The following is a 20,553-nucleotide window of genomic DNA, read 5'->3' as shown; positions in this document are numbered from 1 at the left end:
GTCCTGATAATTGTCCAACCAGATAAGCTGTCGGCGCTATATTTTTTTTTTCTGTTTTGAAAAACATACACGTATACTTAATGCTCTTCAGCATAAGTTTCCCTTTTCTTTCTTTTTTCGCATAATATCCTCAACGAAATTTGCGACGGCATTCCATTTTTCCTCGCCTCTCATATCTTCCTCGTTTATTTCTTCCGTGTTATAGTGAATCGTTATAGTAAATTAGAGTTAACATTTAATATTGAATGCCCGTGTAACAGTGGTGCCACATACTGGTGGAAGTGCAGAAAATATCACAGCCATTAGTGCTTCAGTTCAAAATGAGATAATTCACACGATCTACGCCATTCACACGAATAGGAAATCTCTAGATTAAATTAGATAAGATTTGTGGGGGGGTTGGACCAGTCCAAACACTCAGTCGATAGTAGAAAGAGTAGAGAGACGGGATAGGCAATTTATCACTCATACAGCTACAGACAGCTACAGACAAAATGATCTATTGTGTCCCCATTCCCAAAACAGGATAGGCATATTGGGTCGCCAATGATTCCCATGGTAGACATATGCTGCCACAGTCATTGTGCTCTGTGATTACACCCATCAGTACTCTCAGGCCCCTCTTACCATGCTTAAGAAAAAGATCGCTAACTTTCTTTTTTGGTTCTTTGGCAAAGAACTTGGCTACTCTTCAGGAGTCCAACTCAGACCAACGCCTTCTATGGGTAGACCTCATGAAATCGCCAATCGATACAGCAATGACACCTGGAAAGGGTTCAGGGCCTAGTGATATGTTTACAGAGCCTTCATTAGCCAGTTTGTCAGCCAACTCGTTCCCTGCACAACCACAATGTCCAGGCACTCAAACAAGACAAACTTTGTTGTGTTTTGCCACACTGTTCAGTTTTGTCTTACATTCACCGACAAATTTCAAAGAGCAGCGTAGGTTAGCAAGGGCTTTCAGTGCAGCTTGACTGAGGGAATCTCTTAGTGACGAATTTTGTGTAAAGATTTGGACTACCTTCTTGCACGATCAAATTGCACGCAGAAATGAAACCTCTTGACCTTTGACTGTATACTACATCAACCCTTATACGTCGTATATGAGTTTTGTAATATTTTACTGTATTCTAATCAACCCTTATACGCACAGTGGCGGGCAGAACTGGGTAAATGTTTGCCACATTCATGTATCATATTTTTGATTGCTGTAGGGACATTTTTCGAAATAAGGTTATCCAATTTTCAGGTTAAATGCTTCACTTCAAATGCTTCGTGAACAAATTTGTCAGTAACGTTTTATTATTAATACCGTTATTCTTGCCTTTATATTTGGTTGTTAAAATGTATTGTTTCTTGATTCGTTAGTCGAGTTTAACATCTTCGTCGTCAAACTTGCAGTGTTGTTCAAATTAAAAGAATTTTGTTTTTATACCTATTAATCGAAATGACGAAGATTGAAAAAAGGTTGAAGAAGAAATTGTTTCATTGACTGAAAATGATCGCTCATCAAGGGAAAAAGCACAACACTTGGAAATTTGCCATCTAACTGTACTTAATGTTCTTAAACGTCGGAGTACAAAGGCTCCAAAAGTTACAGGCTCCCCCATCTACTTTCGGACAGAGATGCGCAAGCAATGGAAGGATTATTGACTCATCAAGTAGCTAAAACACCAAAAGAAGCCGCACAAAAGATTAAGAAACCCGTCAGTGAGTGGACAGCACGCAAAGCGCTGAAAAAATCGGGTTGGAGGCCACTATCAAGCTACAAAAGCCAGAATTATCTGACAAAAACGCGAAAGCGAGGTTGAAGTTCTGAAAAAAGTATCAACACTGGAGTCCTGACGACTGGAAAAGTTTTATATGGTCCAATGAGACCCGTATTAACCGTTTTCAGTCGGATGAGAAGCATCATTACTGGCACCGAAAGCCTGAAAAGCCTTTGCGCGGCATAAACTAAAACAAACGGTGAAGCTTGGCGGTGGTAGCCTTATGGTGTGGGGCTGCTTCACGTGGTAGCACATTGGTCCATTAGTACCAATATTTCGGATAAAGAAAAACAAAGACTATTTGAATATTTTACAAACCTGGGTGGCCTAAGTGCATATCCAACAGAAGAGGTTATATATACATATTTCAGCAATACGGGACCCGAAACATCCAGCGAAAATTGTTCAAGATAAAAAATCAGAACTTTTTTTCAGCTTTTAGAATGTCTAGCACAGGGCCCTGCTTTAAACCCGATCCAAAATGTATGGCTATTCTAAAGCAGCGGCTACCATCTTACAAAATGGCGCCAAAGAACATTGACGAACTATGGTCAAGAATTCAGAAGGAAGACGTCAGCTTCCACACTCAACAATTGAAAACCTGTTTGAGAGCATTCCAAGCGGTACAAATAGCGTCATTAAGGTTAAAGGTCTGTGGACAAAAGCTATTACCGATCAAAATTGCCTAATTGATTTTTTTGTTATTTTTGTTATATATAAAACTATCATTTTTAAATATTTTTTATTTCTTAATAAATGAAGCAAATGTTATCTTATCATTTTTGTGAAAAATTATTCTAGAGCAATCAAAATCGCATGAATGTGGCAAACATTCACTCAGTTCCACTCGCCACTGTATATAAATTTTGTAATATTTTTTGTATTTGTTTATTCGATAATTATCGGAGTATATACATATCTGAAGCATGCATTGGGCCAGCACCTTAATCAAATGGTGAAATATTTAACTTACTTGAAGCCAAGTGTTGAGAAAATCTTCGCAGTCTTTTTGGATAAAACTTCATTTTCCATTCGATTAATGTGTTTCTTATTATTTATTTTAAAATAAATAGCAAGCATTGTTTCATTACAGGATCGTTTCTACCTCTCTGCAGTTGACAAACGGTGGCATATTAATTGCTTGCAATGCTACGCATGCCGGCAACCATTAGATCGAGAATCATCGTGTTACTCGCGAGACGGAAACATTTACTGTAAGAATGATTATTATAGGTAAGTGCATTTGTCAATTTAATTGTGTAATTTAATGTAATGAATTGTAACGAGATAACTTTAAAATGGGTAAAAAAAAACTTGCTAGAGTAAAGTATCATAGTAAAACTAGAACTGACTAAAATCCACTTTTATCTCCGTAATTCGGGTAAAAAAATCTCATATAAAAAACTCCTCCCCTTCATATCTTAATTGAAAAAGCCACTTCAAATTTAACACTGTGCAACAAATATATTCTACTAGTTGTTAAAACGACGAACAAAGCTAACTTTTTATAAGGCTCTCATCATACGCATCCTATCGAATGATGCTGAAGCTTGGACGATGGCAACATCCGATGAGGCATCCTTGGGAGTGTTTGAGACAAAAACTCTGTGGAAGATTTTTACACTTTTACACATTGCCCACGGTGACTATAGTATTCGATGGAACAATGAACTGTATGAACTTTACAACGGCATAGGCCTAGAGTAGCGAATAAAGATCCAGAGGTTGGGTCAAGCTGTTCGAAAGAGCACAAACGCTCCGGTTCTGAAAGAATTCGACCATCTGGTGGTAGCAGGCGAAGAGGAAGACCTACTCTGCGTAGGAAAGATCAGGTGGAGAAGGACTTGACTTTACTTGGTGTGTCTAACTGGCGCCAGTTTTTCGCTAATCAAGAAGAAGAAGAAGAAGATGAGAAAGTTGTTTAGAACCGTTGAAGACGTTTCTTTTGGAGTCCTTGATATATTTATTAATTGATTTCAAAAGCCAAATATTTCAGTATATGTATATATGTATATGTATGTATAAAGTACAGGTCATTAAAAAACGCCTTTTCCCATTCGGAAACGATAAAAAATTGAGCGTTACGATTTTTTTTATGAGGAGATTTTTCAAGTCAGAAAAACGCTCCGACGCTGAAAAATAATTTTTAGTCGCACACCATTCAGTTACGGCGGCCACCGTAAATAAATAAAGTAGAAATCAGAATCTTACAATACAAATGACCTTTAGGCCATAGTGCAAACCTCCAATAATTCTATTCTGTTCTAAAGTGTCACCTGTTGATTTTACTTCTGATTGTAGCAGAAACTCAAGTTCAGACCCATTAGGCTAAAAACAGTCTGGTAAAATTCGTAAAATTGAATATTAGATAATTTTCCGAAGCCGCTGGTTACATACTGTTACATAAAATAAATAAAACTCTCTCATAAATATAAATGTTTATGATAAATAGTTATAGGTTTCCTTACACTACTTTATTTATAAAAAGTAGGAAAAACTTAAAAATAGATATACATATTCAGGTACACAGCTACTTACATATAATATGTATATGTACAAGGTGGTGCAAAGTCATTCATTCAATTTTGTTTTTGAATAACTTTGTACTAATTATTTAATTTAATTTATTATTAAAAAAAATCATTTTCAGTAATGAAAATCTTTGTTTTGACTTTCACGCGCTCCATTGCTTGTCTGTTTTTTTATACTGCAGCTGTCTAGTTCGCAAGTGTCAAATATGATTGACGTATGACGCCATTTGCAAAAATTATAAGTCTTCCTATGGGGTGCTTCATTTTATATGTGCACATAAAAGAAAAAAAGAAACACGTTAAATTTTCTAAAAAAAATTTCGCGTAAATAAAAATAAAAAAATTTATTGAGAGCTAATGAAGCCCAAATCACAATGGAGCAAATAAAGAAGTTAGTAGGATGAAAAACAAACTTCGCTATTGGGCGATTATCGATTACCGATGCTATTGTGAGTGTCGATCGCTCGATAGATCACCAACTGTGAACAGTTTTCAATCACTCATTGTTCTACAACATTTTTCTTAATCGTTGAAAGTAAATGCACAATGGAAGTAATAAAATAATGGAAAAAATTAATCTATTTGTATTTAAAATTATAAAAAAATTATGACTCATTATTATGTGCAAAGACATTAGCAAAAACAAGGCGGGAATACATTGCAACAGAGCTAAACAGCTTGGGACCGCCATTGAAATCATGTGATACATTGTTAACCAAATGTCTTAAGCAAATCACATACATTTATTCCTTCAGATTCAGGGGTTTAGATGCATCTCTTAACTGCCTTCTAAATTTCTTTGATTTTTGTTAAAAAAAATGTATTTCAAAATAATAAAAAGTGAATCAAATTCCGTATAAATGTTAACAAAATGTCAATTTAGATGAGATTTACAATTTAGGTGACCATTCACAAAAGAATGTCTCTTCTATTCGCCACTTCTCTGCGCGCTATCCCTCTGCTCGGCTGCGCAGATATGGTCCCCACTTCTGTAAATGCCAAAAAAGGCTCAGTGAAGCCACTGCGAAAGCAATTAGTATTCAGATAGTGGCAATCCCGAAGGCACCGATTTCAAAGAAGCCAGCGATTGAAGCCGCGCTCTTTAAAATCTTTGTTAGTTTTCAAGGTGATGGAGCCTCAAAAATACAACTTTCCGAGAGCAAGTTTTTTATTTTTTATTTAAAGATGGCATTTTTTTAAGATAGATATGCTTATTAAAAATTCTTCACTTATCTATACCTTTATCTTTATTTATCTATATCATAACGGTGCAATTTTTCAGATAAGTAAGTATGTACGAGTTTGTATGCACTTCTATGTAGAAGCGACCGCCAACTTTTTTATGCCATGCATAGCGGTTTATGTGTATTAGCATTATCTCATTTGATTAATTTTTTCCAAGTTTCGATGTTTTGGAGCATTTTGATGTCAATGAACGGAATTGAATAGTTAGTACTCTCTGCAATTTATTCATGCTAACGATGGCTTTTTCCTAGGCACTTCAGTACGTACGTACGTGTGTACAGCGTTGCCCCATTAGCCGATTCAGGCGTGTATGTGTGTGTGTACTTATAGACATACATGCATGCATACGTATGTTGGTATATATGTATGTGCACTCATGCTCGAGCCACGGGTTTTCACATCTTCTCGTCTAGATTAAGGTATGCTGCGCCTCCGAAATGGGGCAACTAAATATTCCCTGTATAATTTTGCTGAACCTGTGCATTGGTTTGTCTTGCTGCTTTCTTGATGAATTGCTGATAAACAGTGGAACTGCATGCCAACACAACGTCTATGAAATTATTCTCAAACACGCAAAATAAAATTCTCTACCGAAAGTATGAATGCAATCGCTAGCAATGTAAGCGCACCGATCAGCAATAGCGGACGTCGCTATACAGTTGTGCTGAAGTGGAAATGGAAATACGGCAGCAGTTTGTTTCGGCGGCGGTGCACCAAGCAGAGCGCAACGAAGACATTAATTTGCCCGGCAACTGATGCGTGTGTACGCTCTCAGGCACACTGCCCCACCTTTCAGCCGTCTTAGTTCATGCGCTTCAATTGCCGCAAAGCGTCACAACACCAACGGGATAGCCGCCTTTTGCGACCAAAGTTGACAGCCCGACTTTGGAGGGCCAACGTGCAAGCCCAACTTTGCCGAGAATGGCAATTATAATTTGCACTTAGCACGCGAAATTAGTTCAGTGTTTGCACGTGTTTGAAAATTTGTATAGCCCCGCTACTTTGTACAGCTTGGTTGCAATTAATCCCGAACTATTGAAAATCCCCCTCATGTGATACTCATATTTGTTGCAATTGAAAACTAACCGACGTCCAGCTATTGAGTTTCTATTTATTTTTAATACCTTATGCAGCAATTAATATTTACATGCATGTAATTCGAGTCTGTATTTCCAAGTGAAGCAGAATATGTAAATGCCTTGCATGCACTTGCATTTATGCATTCTATCATAAATTTGAAATCATAAAAACTACACAACTACGAAATTTTTGTCTGCATTGCATTGGTAAAAATTCACTTGAAACTGTGGTCTTCAGCTTGCCGTCTGCCAACTTTCTAGCATTTTTCACATATGTATATGTATAGGGCTCCAAAGGAATCTGGCTCTTAGTACTCATCTTATCTGAATGTTTGTTAACTCGAAAAGTTATAGAAATCGCACTATGAAACTTTGAGGTCCATTGTCTCACCATGGTCTCACCCATTAATGCAAAAAATTAAATAAAAATCTAAAGCCGGCCATACACATACAGTTTCAACTGATAGTTTAAACTGAACAGTTTAAACCGTCAGTTGAAACTGTACACTGTTGAAGCAAACACACATACAGTTCAATTCTTCAGTTCTGGCAATGGATTCGAAGCACCAGGTTCAATTTCGTCCAATTTTTTTGCTAATTTGGTATATGCATCATCTCTTTTCATACGGTCATGATAATCATGACTCTTTAATATACTTGCCAAAGACAAGGTTCCGATCGATACATTTCAATAAAATCGCTAATTATTTGATTAGGTTTATTACGCGCCATCTTAACTACGCGAAAATTATACTTTTAAAAAGGAATACCACAGAATACAACACACCTCCTCTTAATTGAACTGAGAAATGTACAGCGAATCCCCCACACACGTAATAATCAGTTTAAACTTTCAGTTTAAAAAATTGAAAATTTCATTTGTCTCAGTTCAACTGTAGAGTTGAATTGAACTGAAACTGAAATATCCACACACGTGGATGTTAGACTGTACAGTTGACTTGTACAGTTTAAACTATCAGTTGAAACTGTATGTGTGTGGCCGGCTTAAGGGGCGTGTTTTCAAAAATTACAAAAAAAGTTTCTCCAACAATTTTTTTACAAAAATATAAATTGTAATCTCAAAAACAAAAATGTTTAGGAGCATATTTTATCCCCCGCAATAAAAAAGACAAATATAAAAAAAACCCAAGACATTTCACTCACATTATTATTATTTTAAGTCAAGCAAAAAGTGCTGACCACTTTGATCACTTTATTTCAATGATGAATTAAGCATCGTTAGGATTATGAAATTTAGATCGAATATTAAATGCATATTGTTCAGTACCTTTGTTCATTTCGAACGCAATTTCACGAATCCGTGACTGAAGAAATCCTCTACTCTAACTATTAATAGAGGTAGCGGTAATTGAGGAAGCAACTGATGAGCTGCTCCCTTGAGTAATATCTGTCACGGAGGTTCGTATCTACTCCGACAGCCAAGCGGCAACCAGGGCCCTGGGCTTGCTGATGGTGCACTCGAAACTGGTTGGAGAATGCCTGACTTCACTTCCATCCGAATAAGGTTCAGCGGCTGGACTGGGAACCTGTGAGGTAGTTACCCCGCGAAAAGAGGGGATTGCGGTCCTGCTAACTACCTGCTGTATACTTAGCAAACGCTGGGCAAGTACACAAACTTGTAAGGTCGCGAAATCTTTGTGGCCACGAGGGGATCGGAGACGCTCAAGGGATCTCCTGAGGTTAGCAAATCCCTCCAAATCGTGAGCCGAAAGTCCACGATTTGTAAAATCTTCTTTTGAGCCACCATTTGAGACTAATTCTGCCAAGATAACAAAAGGAGTTAACTTCTTCAAGCTCTGTGCCGTCAATCTCGATTTTTTTTAGTGCAGGTAGAATTTAGGCGCATTGCTTTGGTCTTACCGATGTTTATCTTCAAGCCCACTTTCGCCAAGCACAATTTTTTTTTGTATATCAGTGAAGGTGTGCGTCATTAGGCAGATATCATTGGCATAATCCAGATCTTCGAGCTGTCCTTTTAGTCCCCATATTATTCCATTTGTCTCGTGCATTGCTTTGTTCACTACGCTGTTCAGGACAATACTAAATAGTCGCAGCGATAACAACGCAGACGGGCGTCTGTTGTGATCGTTTTATGTTGGCTCAGCTCCTTAATTCGGCAACGATTATTGGAAGCAACCATTAGACTACCTAAGGCAGATAGAGATTCGAGATGTTTTGGGAGGCAATTTTCAGCTTTCGCTGAACCGCACTTATTTGCAACTACCGGACCTACCATGCTTTATGGTGTTATTGAAGTACAATACAACAAATTGCTGTTATCGTAGATCTACTTGTATATTTTTGAGCATGCAAGACACCATTACATCGATACATCATTACAATAACACAAAAAGTAGCTGTAGCCACCGGCTGGTAAGAATGCAATACCAATGAGTAGTTTCTATGAAAATTTCCCAAAACATGCATGCATATGTTTTGTATATATATGTATGTATGTGTATATATGTGTGTGTAGATATGACAAATTAATTAACTAGTTCTAGTGACCATCATTGGAGCAGTTGCTAACGGTAAAAAATAGTAATTAAAATAACTATTTCGGAAACGGTACTGCTTTTCACAATTTCTATTCATCCTCTTGTTTAATATACTATATTACGTACCTACAAACTTACATGCAGAGATACATACATACATTCATATGTATGTGTATGTAATATTTAAATGTTGAAATTTATGAAACTTGGCAAGTAGGAAGTGCCACGAGAAACGCGCGGGTCCCAAGTTTAACGACGCTCAATCAAAGGCATAGGCGTATCACCCTCGCTACGGATTGATGGACTTAGCGGCAAACGTAAATCAAAATGTTTATCATTCAAACGTTTGTGTTTCTTCAATGGAGTAATAAATTTGGCAAGTCATGCTCGTCACTCGTATTTCCTCCTAAATGATTCTCGTGACATTTATTGTCGCTCTATATTTCAAAAATATCCAACTGTGAACAGCGATAACTCTGCAAAGCATACAAGCATGCATTTTTATATGTATTTCTACACACACATATGTATGTAGTGCCCTACACACGTCTTTGTGCATACATATGTACATATTTAGACACATACAGGCCGAGGACCTTCAGTGAGTTTTACATTCCCCACCAAATGTCACAGCCAGTTCAGGCGGACAGTCAGTACCCAAACAAAGCAGTGGAAATGCATTCATACATTTAATACATACATACACGCATGCATATGTTGATAAATGTGTGCATGGCATTTGGAGCATCACTTTGAAACTTGTGCCATGATCTGGTCGGATCTGCTCTATTTCGCTTCGCTCCACTTGGTGCAACATGGCAAGTGTGTGCTATATTATCAATCAAGTGGCCGCTGAGTTTTGTACACATGTATGTATGTATGTATGTATGTATCGGAGGTACATACATACATTAAGGTCGCCCATTTATTGGAAGTGCACAACAAAAAAATGCCTTTTTACATTAGTGCCATTTTCCTTTCGGGTATATGAATACTTTTTTGGATCTTCAAAGTAACTGTGATTTAAAAATCGGATTCTATGAAAACCAAATCATAATTTATTGTTTTTTGAATCAAATCTAATCTGCAGTAATTTTTTTGTAAATCATTGCCTAAACCTAAAATTTTGATTTTTACAGTGACAAGAAGAACCTCCCTTGGGCGAACACTCGCCGTCACTCATCTTTTCACCGCCAAGAGAGTGTGCGCTCAAGGGGAGAGTAGCTTAATGTAGAACCTTTTAATTTTTTAATTAATTGATTACTATTTCTTCTTTGAATAAAAGATATCGACATTACATCACTTAAACAAAAGTGTATGTATTTTTTCAAAAGCGCATATTTTTTTATGTCCATGAGGGCATATGAAGTAATAACTAAAATAAAAATAAATATTAGATTTCAGTCAATAAACTAAATAAAACTAGATAATTAGATTCATTACATAAATAAAAAATAGTTTAAAAAAACTAAAAAACACGCTTTTATTGCTAATCGAACTAAAAAGTAGAAAATAAATTTTAATGACAAAGGGACCTATAATGAAGTAATAGCAAATCGAACGATCAGTCATAGTCAACTACCTCAGAACAGAATTATAACAAAAATTAAGATACAAATAGAGTAATTCAAATTGGAGTTAAAAGCGTGGGATGCATTTTGCTTCACTTTCATAACCCTCTGTACATAGGTAGTTGCCAATAGAATGATAGTAATATTTACTATATCAAGCATCCCATTAGTTTTTTTTTTTAAACTATTTTTTATTATGAATGAAAATTATTGTTATCATTGCAGTCAGTGAATAAATGATTCGATATATTCGTGTTATATTTAATTCCTTTCTTATCGACTGTGAGTCTAAAGCTATGCAGTTATCGGCCGTGATAAAGAAGTAATCTGGATGAAGAACTTATTTCGTAGAGGGAGCCTGAGAAACTAATTTACAAGAATAAATAAAGATTTTTCATTTTACAACCAAATTCACCTTACTTTTTGCCCACAGTAAAAAAAAGAAAATATTAATCCTGGCAATCCTAATAAGGATAATGGAAAACTTTTATCAAATTATTGCATTGTCATCGGTCCTTGATAGGTGTGCAAAATTTCAAGTCGATCAGATTTTTAGAAGTCAGTGAAAATTAAGCTCAAAGATTCCGTTACATACATACATACATACATACATACATACAGCTAATAAAAGTGTGTTAAAAACTGGGAAATTGTCCCATTTTTTAACAATTCGAAAGCAATAAAATCATTGTTCCCACCATCCATTCTGACCGAATAATCTCTTTATTTTTGAAGATGAGCACAGCCTGTGTTTTTCATAACATAATAAGGAAAATTGGACTTACTTCTTTTACAACTTCATACAGAGACTCAGTGATGACATTATACCAAATTTTCTAAATTAATTATTTTTTATCTGGAAAAATTATGGTTGCAAGATTTGATTAGTAAAACTGGACAAATAAATTGTTTTCCTCGTATGTATGTACGTATAAGTATGTATGTATATATAAGTATTTAAAACCGTTTACCGTTCGGAGTCGGCTTAAGGGGTTAGGGGTAGTCAGAGGCCCGAAAAAATGATGATTTTCACGAATTTTTTTTTGCTACTTAATTAATTTATTTAACAAAAATAAAAACATAGCATAAAAACATCATGTTTTAACTTGACTTCACCAAAATTTCAAAAAAAAAAATTAATAATTGCAAAAGTTATCGCTGTTTGTGTGAAGCCCGTTTCTCCAGAAGTCCCTTGCGGTGAACATCACAAGTCCTTGCAGATTCATCTAAAACCAATCGGACAAGAAAAATTAGTTTTATTAATAGATAATCTTGTGCCTGATCGAAGCTTTTTTTTCAAAATGAACAAAATGGCGGCCTCAGAAAATTTTTTCCAGATTTTAGAAAAAAAAACCAACAGTTAATTGTTAAAAAAAATCGAAATTTTTGAAAAAAAAAAATCCTTCGATCAGGCACAAGTTTTTTATGTTTTTCAAAAGCTGTATAAATTTTATTGAAATCTACGCAGCGGTTTTTAAGTTACAGTGTTCACCAGTTTGAAAAACATAGTTTTGAGAAAAACGCATTTAAAGTTTTGCTATCGGCTCCGGAGCGGCCGAGCGCCCTTTGTTAATTGTTGAATAACTTGAAAAGTATTTGTCGGATTCACTTCAAATTTTTACACAATATTTTTAAAACATTATACTTTAAGAAAATGCAAAAAAAAATCGATTTTTTGAAAATTCTGACTACCCCTAACCCCTTAAAACTATGGTCGCTCCATTTGTGGAACAACATCAGACCGCACGTCACAAATAGGAGAAGTAGCCCGGCCAAACACCTAACAGAAGTGTACGCGCCAATTATTTATTTATTTTTGAATTCATTGAATTGAATTCAAAACTCCCAAATACCTTTACGTGACCTTACAAACTTCTAATATTTAATTGTGTACGAGTCGCAAATTGTTGCATAATTTCGCCTCACAAAGTCCAAAACTGAATAAGGAATTGCAAAAACTCGCCCTGAAACATTATTAATTTGTACCAGTACGATTTTTTCTCATAAAAACATAGTTCATACTACAACAAAAACCGTGTAAAGCGGAATATCGAACTTTGTACAAAATTTATCAAAATTTCATCAAAACTTTCAAATTTTTTACCAAAATTTGTAGAATTTTTCTTTGTATGCAGTTTTATAACTCATTGAATTTTAGTACAACAAAGTAAAAGTTTCAAGTGTGTGCAAAATACCCCCGATTTTTTTGTTGATAGTAATGGACTTTTTCTTCCATAAAGTAAAAATTGCTTTGTATGGAGGAAAGGCGAAGCATCTCAGCGAAAAAAAAATATAATAAATAAAATAAAAAGCCTCAAAATACAAAATGCGAAGCAAATACCCCGAGGAACTGCAGAGAAAGCAATGAAAGGCTCCTCCGAAGACATATCATCAATTGTGACTACACATCGGCTGTTAGGCACAAATATGATTTTATTCAGAACTCATAAATACGGAATGAAATCCAAGAGAAGCTTTCGAAAAATCCGTGCATAGGCAATTAATTTCAAATCCATCAGCAAAATACAAAACACAGTTTTGAGTAAAGACTGCTTAGCTCGAAACGATTGACTGATTAGGAAGAAACACATATTGATTTGGAAAAATTTTTAAGTGCAAAGTAAAATTTTTTTTTTCAATATTTATTTATTTATTTATTTATTTATTTATTTATTTAATAGTCTAAAAATGCGGTATTTCTTATAAACTATGAAACACAGATTAATGCTTAACAATTCAAACAAAAACAAATTAAACTTTTAATTTACTTATTTCGTTCTAGTGTAGAAAATACAACATTTCTTGTAATTTACAGAGAAAGAATATTAGAGCTTGCTTATAATCAATTAAACAATTCATTTAATAACATTTTGAAGTAATACTTTGTAGAAGAAAGGTCTAGTCCAATATGTTTTGAAAGCCAATTAAATCCTCTTCAAGTTTTAGAAATTGGAGCCTTGGAAGTATAATTGACACTTGTAATCCAACCTCAATAGGAATCATCTCCACTCTATGAGATATGATTTTTTTATCACATACTGATAACTAAAGTGATTATGATTAAATTCGCTGTTTTCCATCTGAAACAAAAAAGCATTTTAATTTACTTGAAATTTTCTTATTCATGATTTATGCCCACAGTATGGGGAAATACCCAAGTATATGGGTGAATGAATACCTTTAAATGTAAAATTTACATTCACAACTTCAATTCAGCAATTAGACTATTTTTTTTTTTTTTTTCAAAGTACGATGAAATGAATATCACAACAGAGAGTCATTATGTCTGACACTATTTTCGGTTTCAAAAGCATCTTGGGGTCCTTTTAAAGCCAGTTTTTCGGGAAATCTCAATTCAGATATAAAAGAATATAGAGAAGTGCTTATCGAGCAATCGAAATCGGCAGAGTGATGAATAAATGATCCATTTCTAAAGAACTTTTGCGGTATTTGGCTCATAGTGACTATCTGGTACGCGATCGTTGGCATGTTATGCCGGGTGGAACCTTATATGCAAAGCCTGATACCGCCAAAGAATCGGGAACACCCTCTTGCGAAACGTGTAATACGCACCTAAATTACATTCGGCAGATGTGAACTTTTTCCACTACATCCTACATTGGACCTTACCAACCCCTTGCAGTCATATTTCAAAAGCTAATCTCACGTGGCTTTATTGGTTTATTGCCATATTTTATTAAGAAATGCATTTCAACATTACATTTAAATTTATTTGAATTTTTAGAGCATAAGCCTATGACATAGAGAGCATAACTCGAAATGCTAACGCTGAATTTTTGAGCAAGTGTCTGTATGTATGTAAATAGTAAGTATACGTTATATGTATTCTCTAAGCATATGTAAGTATGTATATATGTATGTATATCTGTTGCAAATACTAGTATTTTAGCCGTAAAAGTATATGCCAAAAGCATAGAAGTAACTTCACGACGAAGCAATAAAAAAGCACCACGACAGACCAGTGGCTAGTAGTTACTGATACTCGTCGGGTTTTTATCTGTTTCTCAACTGCAGCTATGCAGTTGTTTTGATGAAATACTCGTAAAAGGAATTCACGACCCCTCACTGCATTACCAACGGTGCATGCGGTCTGCCATGCATATCATCCACATAGCTACGCGCATAGCTAGAGCCGCCGATGAACAGGCATGCGTCTGAAGAAGCCAAGTTATCAAGATGAATCTTATTACCTTACCTTCTGGAGAGCAATAAAGAAATTTTAGAACACGGTTATAATTTTTATTTGAAAATAAAACACCACTTTAATGTTCTGACTTATATGACTCTGTTTGTGTAGTGAGTAGAACTGCAAAGGTTCTCGTCAACACACAAATATACCAGTGAATCCAATGGTCAAGTGCATGCACATTCACACTAACATGAATATATAAGCACTAGCATGCACTAAATGAGATATCGCTGTATTTAGCAAAGCTTCATGACCTATTTCTTATGATCTTCTTGCGGTTCTGAAAAGGTGAGTTCACCAGCGACACAACCAAATAAATAAAAATATGCTGCTTTACTGGCTTTAGCGCTTTCGATGTCACTCCGCAGTTATGCATACGAGTACAAACATATTTGGAATGTGATAGACACATACTTTTCTCAATCTTTTCCACTTGTTGTTTCCACTTGACTTTCAACAACCTTTTGGTAAAATAATAAAGAATATTTATTACACCCTACCGGTGCACTGACTTAGTGATTTTAATAATTTTTTATGAAAACCAGCTTATTCTACATCATCTATCAAAAAGGCATTCATTTCGAAGGAAATATCGCAGGCTTAGTATTAAGCAATACGCCAAGTCTTGAAAAAATCCCATGAAAGAAGGCACGAAAGGGAGTTGCCTGTTTGCCGCAATGTCTGAATTTGGTACCCCCGCAAAACTAATACGGCTTTGCAAAATGACCTCTCCGAGCCGTTTGATACAAAACGAGGTTTCAGACAGGATGACAATTGAATGCCAAAGTCCTCTCTCGACGAACAAAACTAACACTTTATAAGGCCTTTATCATACCCATGCGAAGAAGCTTGGCCGATGACAATATCCGTTGAGGCGCCCCTTGGAGTATTTGAGAGATTCTGCGGAAGATTTTTGAACTTTTGTACCCTAACAACGACGAGTATCGCTGACGATGGAACGATCAGCTGTGTGAGCTTTACCGCTAATAAAGATTCAGAGGCTATGTTGGCTGGGTCATATCGTCGGAATGGATACCAACGCTCCGGCTCTGAAAATATTCGATTCGGTACCAGCTGGTAGTAGCAGAAGAAGAGAAAGGCCGACTCTACATTGAAAAGCTCAGGTGGAGAAGGACTTTGCATCACTTGGTGTATCCAACTGGCACCAGTTAGCAGTAGAAAGAAACGAATTTGTTAAACTCGGCCAAAATCGCTTAAGCGGTTATCGCGCCAATCAAGAAGACGAAAAAGTATTCGTTCCCATGACAGTCGGTTCTACGTTACCCGAAAGACCCGGATTTATGCTCGTATCCGGCCAAATACTGTCACTCCAGCAGCATTCCCCATGCATGTATGTTGAATGTTTATGCTTCTACAACAACAACGAAAAAGTATTAAGCAAGTAACAAATCGACCCAATAATTGCAGCAACCTCGCCCAAACCGCAAATCAAGGTTTGGCCAATACCTTCCACTCGAAGGAAGCCACTTATTCCTTTCCCATTTATACCTTAGAGATGTTTTGAAAAAAGTGGTGAATTTCGGAGTGATGGCTATGACTGCGCCGTAATTCGGCCATCCATAAATACCAATTTTGAATGACTCGTTGGAGGACTTCGGTCGGTATCTCGTCAATAACTTTACTTATATTGGCTTCCAATGCCTCAATCGAAGGTGGTTTATCCACAAAGCAGTTACATACCCCACAAATAAAAGTCCAAAGGTGTGATATCACAGGATCCTTGTGGCCAATCTACTGATGCGAGACGAAAGATAAATTGTTCACCGAAACAACGACAAAGTAAATTCAATCCATTGTTTCACGGGCTGTATGGCAAGTGGCGCAGTTTTATTGGGGCTAAATGTTGAGGAGATCACGGGCTTAAATTTTGGGCATCAAACAGTCGTTTATCATGGCGCGATATCGTTCGCCATTCACTGTTACATTGACACCAGCCTCGTCTTTGGAGAAATATGGGCCGACTATTCCTCCAGTCCTTAGTCCGCACCAATCGGTTGTTTTCAATACATGTAATGGATGTTCTTGAATGGCTTCGGGTTGCAACCTAAATATGGATATTTTTCTTATTGACGTAGCCATTAAGCCAAAAATGGGCCTCATCGCTGAGCACCATAAGTGGGCGCTCGATGAACACTTTTCACACAGCTTCGATTTTCGTAATACAACTGTACGATTTGTAAACGTTGTTGAGACGCAAGTCTTTCCAAGATGAAATGTCAGTGAATACTGAAAATAATGTATTTAGTTTGACAGTAGTCCCGCGGGATCTGCCAAAAAACCTCTATAGGAAAGGGTACCTCCAATCTGATCACACTTTATTTGTTACATTTCTAATTATAAGTTTTCCCATACACTATACAATATGCAATAAAATATTACTCAGAATTTAGATAATAAAAATTTTTTTTTTCACTTTGCAGTAGGTTGGAAAGTTACTAAAATATTTTACTTTTTCGTTCTCCTACATACATTTGTATGTATATGTAAATATACGAGTATGTATAATTATTTATGCATAGTTTGATGGTTTTGATGGTAGTTTTCTTTGTTTGAATATATTTAATATGGGATACTTAAGTAAACTCTTTCTAAAACCGTTAAGTTTAAGTTTAGTTAATCAAACGTGTGGCTTTTTAAGAAACGAGCCATTTACTTGTACTAGTTGTTGTAAAAGCCATCCAAGCATGTCCGTTTAGCATTAGTGCCCTTTTTAGTGAAGACTTCATTAGACTCATTTTGAATTTAATTGTTTTCCCGCAACAGTTCGGGTTGATTCTCAGTGAGTCGGAGCGTTAGTAAATTTTAATAAATTTTGGTAGCCAAGTGCTACTGTTTTTGAGATCGCTAAGAGGCAAGCACACATGCGTACATAAATATAAGTGCATACACATGTACATATGTATATGTAGAGCATATTAAACGGTTATATGCCTATCTATTTGATTTAGATTTTTTATTTATTCTTCCATAAGCAAGTATATCCTGTAGAAATACTGAATGTAATTGAAATTAATTATAAATTTAAAAATTATGTAAATTTAGACTTGTTCGACATTGAGTTCAGTTGTCTTAACGCTCTATAATAGGAGCGTTAATGGCATAAATAGCAATAAAATCGTGTAAGATCCAGCAAAAAAAAGTTCAATATTCCAGGACAGCATTGAGGGATGTACAAATTTGTGTGCTGCAAAAGAAAGCGGCAATAAATTATTCCATTAATATATTCACAGTCGAATAAGGGGAAGATAAGAGTTCTTCTGCAGTTTAAAGATTTTAAATTGATTAGCAAAGATCTCGCACTATACGAAGTGATTGGGTCAGCACAATTCAAAGATGGTGCAGCGCGGGGTACTTACATCTTTCGGATATACTCAATCCTTTAGTATGACAATCGAAAAATTGTCTCCAGATGAAAACTAATCAGTCAAATTAATAAGAAACTAGAGGAAAATATTCGAATAAAAAAGTTTCAGAGTGTACGGGTCTCAAAAATCTGACCTTAAACCGGAAATAAACACAATGACTTTGCAGTGCAATTAATGGTACTTTATTATTATTATTTATTTAAAGAAGTAAATGGATTGCAAATTTTAATTTTAATTTCTAGTACTAACAGCTCAAGGCCTTTGGCTAGCAATGTGAATTTATTATATACTTTATTACATATAAAGGGTGGTTAAGTTTCAAGAGCCTGTGTTGATTTTGAATAAAATACAATTTTTTTAGGAAATTTTTCGCATTTCTCTTTATTATGATAATGTTGGTATGACTCAATTACGTATAAAACAAAATATCAGCCAAATAGTCGCCGCGGCCTCGGTAGCACACCTCCATCCGATGGTCCAAATTTTCAATGACGCTGAGGCATAATTGAGGTTCTATGCCGTTAATGTGCCGAATTATCTCATCCTTTAGCTCTTGAATTGTTGCTGGCTTATCGACGTACACCTTTTCTTTCAAATAACCCCAAAGAAAGAAGTCCAACGGTGTCGTTGACGTTTAGGTGTGGTTCACATTCAACATCGGCCCCTGAAATTTAACCACCCTTTATTTAGAACCAGCTTACTTGCTGCACGTTGCTTCAATTTCAGGAGAAAGGAAATGCAATCTAGTGCAAAAGTCACATAATTTTTCCAATAAGTCAGCATTAAAATGGAAATCAAAAATATTCAAATCGCCGTGAAGTGAAGTGATGATATCTGAGATTTTAATTGTACAAAGCCAACAAATAAAATGTGCCTAATAGCCCTCATGTTCCCAAACATTTATAAGTACATACATACGTATATGTACATATGAATGCATGGAATTCTCCGATCTGCATGGGGTTTTTTGTATTTTAAAGCTAATCCCTCTGGGAGGGGTTTTTCGACATAAATTGCCTAAACTTAGAGTCAAAATGTGTTTTAAAAATGATAAAATTAAAACCAAATCACTTCTTGCTATAAAACTTTGAAATATTTACTGTCACTTTGCATTAGATAAATTTATCAATTATTAACGTATTCAAAGAATTTTCTTCGGCTTTGGTCTACAGAATGCTCCCCTCGTTTTCATGACCCCATAGCCTCATACTATTCTAAATTCTTACTTATCAAATTGGATTCTCTGCAATGTCGGCGATCTTTTTTGCCTATATCTTTCAATATTTCAAATATTATTCAAGGTGCTGTGGATTGCTCCTCCATTCTGACTTAGATTTTGTACATATTGGCTTTTAAGAACTCTGTATGCAAGGAAATCTCTAGCATTATGAAAGCTGTGGCAGAATTCAATACTATTTGCAAATTTTTTGAGTTTGGCTTTGCTTACTCTGAACACTCATTCAATAAATTTCTTAATTATGCTGCTGTCTCGAGATTAATAGCACCCGCGTCCTTCCTTGCTATGAAACAACACATCATCAAGGAGAAGCTTCGGAGTGAAGAGCTAAAGCTAAGGGAGGTTAGCTGGCACCTAACTATGGTGCTACGCAATGCAAAATTCTTACTAGATGGTACAACCAAAAGAGGTCTCGAAAGCTCATAACCCTCCCTAAGGATAAACTAAGAATGATCACGGGCATTCACACAGGCCATTGCAGATTGCGCAACTATCAGGATTGGGATATGGTTCACTAGCATTTTGTTGCTATAGCGCGGAGAAAGTTGAAACATCTCGGCCACTTGCAGCCAAAAGAAAGGCAGATACGTTCAGCCCAACCCAGCACTGTCTTAAGTTTGGGAAGGAAACTGGGATTGGATGAAGTACTGTGATGAGGAGCGAGCTCAAAAGACCATGAGGTCGAAGTGCAAACCTCAAATCAAATATATCAATCTTCAAAGTATAATAGCTGTAATGACGGTCGCCGTAGCCTAATGGTTTGGTGCGTGACTACCATTCGGAGTGCGTAGGTTCGAATCTCCGTGAAACACCAAAATGAAGAAAAAGTGTTTTCTAATTAGCGGTCGTCCCTTGGCAGGCAATGACAAACCTGAAAAAGCTCCTCATAATAAAAAATATCTGCCGTTTGTAGTTGGCTTAAAACTGTAAGTCCCTCCTCGATTTGTGGAAAAACATCAAGACGCACAGCACAAATAGGAGAAGGAGCTCGGCCAAACACCCAAAA

The 20,553-nt window shown here is 36.0% G+C and overlaps 1 protein-coding gene across 4 annotated transcripts in view; it reads left to right on the top strand.

Moving 5' to 3' along the window:
- Positions 1–20,553, top strand: part of LOC129245550 (protein apterous) — an 88,535-nt gene that overhangs the window by 36,517 nt on the left and 31,465 nt on the right. For all 4 annotated transcript variants that reach the window (XM_054883764.1, XM_054883763.1, XM_054883762.1 and 1 more), the window contains one exon: positions 2,863–3,002. In XM_054883764.1, the coding sequence (XP_054739739.1) occupies positions 2,863–3,002 (140 nt within the window). The remainder of the gene's footprint in view (positions 1–2,862; positions 3,003–20,553) is intronic.

The sequence above is a fragment of the Anastrepha obliqua genome, chromosome 4 (assembly GCF_027943255.1).
Source record: "Anastrepha obliqua isolate idAnaObli1 chromosome 4, idAnaObli1_1.0, whole genome shotgun sequence".
NCBI classification, from domain to species: domain Eukaryota; kingdom Metazoa; phylum Arthropoda; class Insecta; order Diptera; family Tephritidae; genus Anastrepha; species Anastrepha obliqua.
This window is presented reverse-complemented; position numbering and strand designations above follow the sequence as displayed.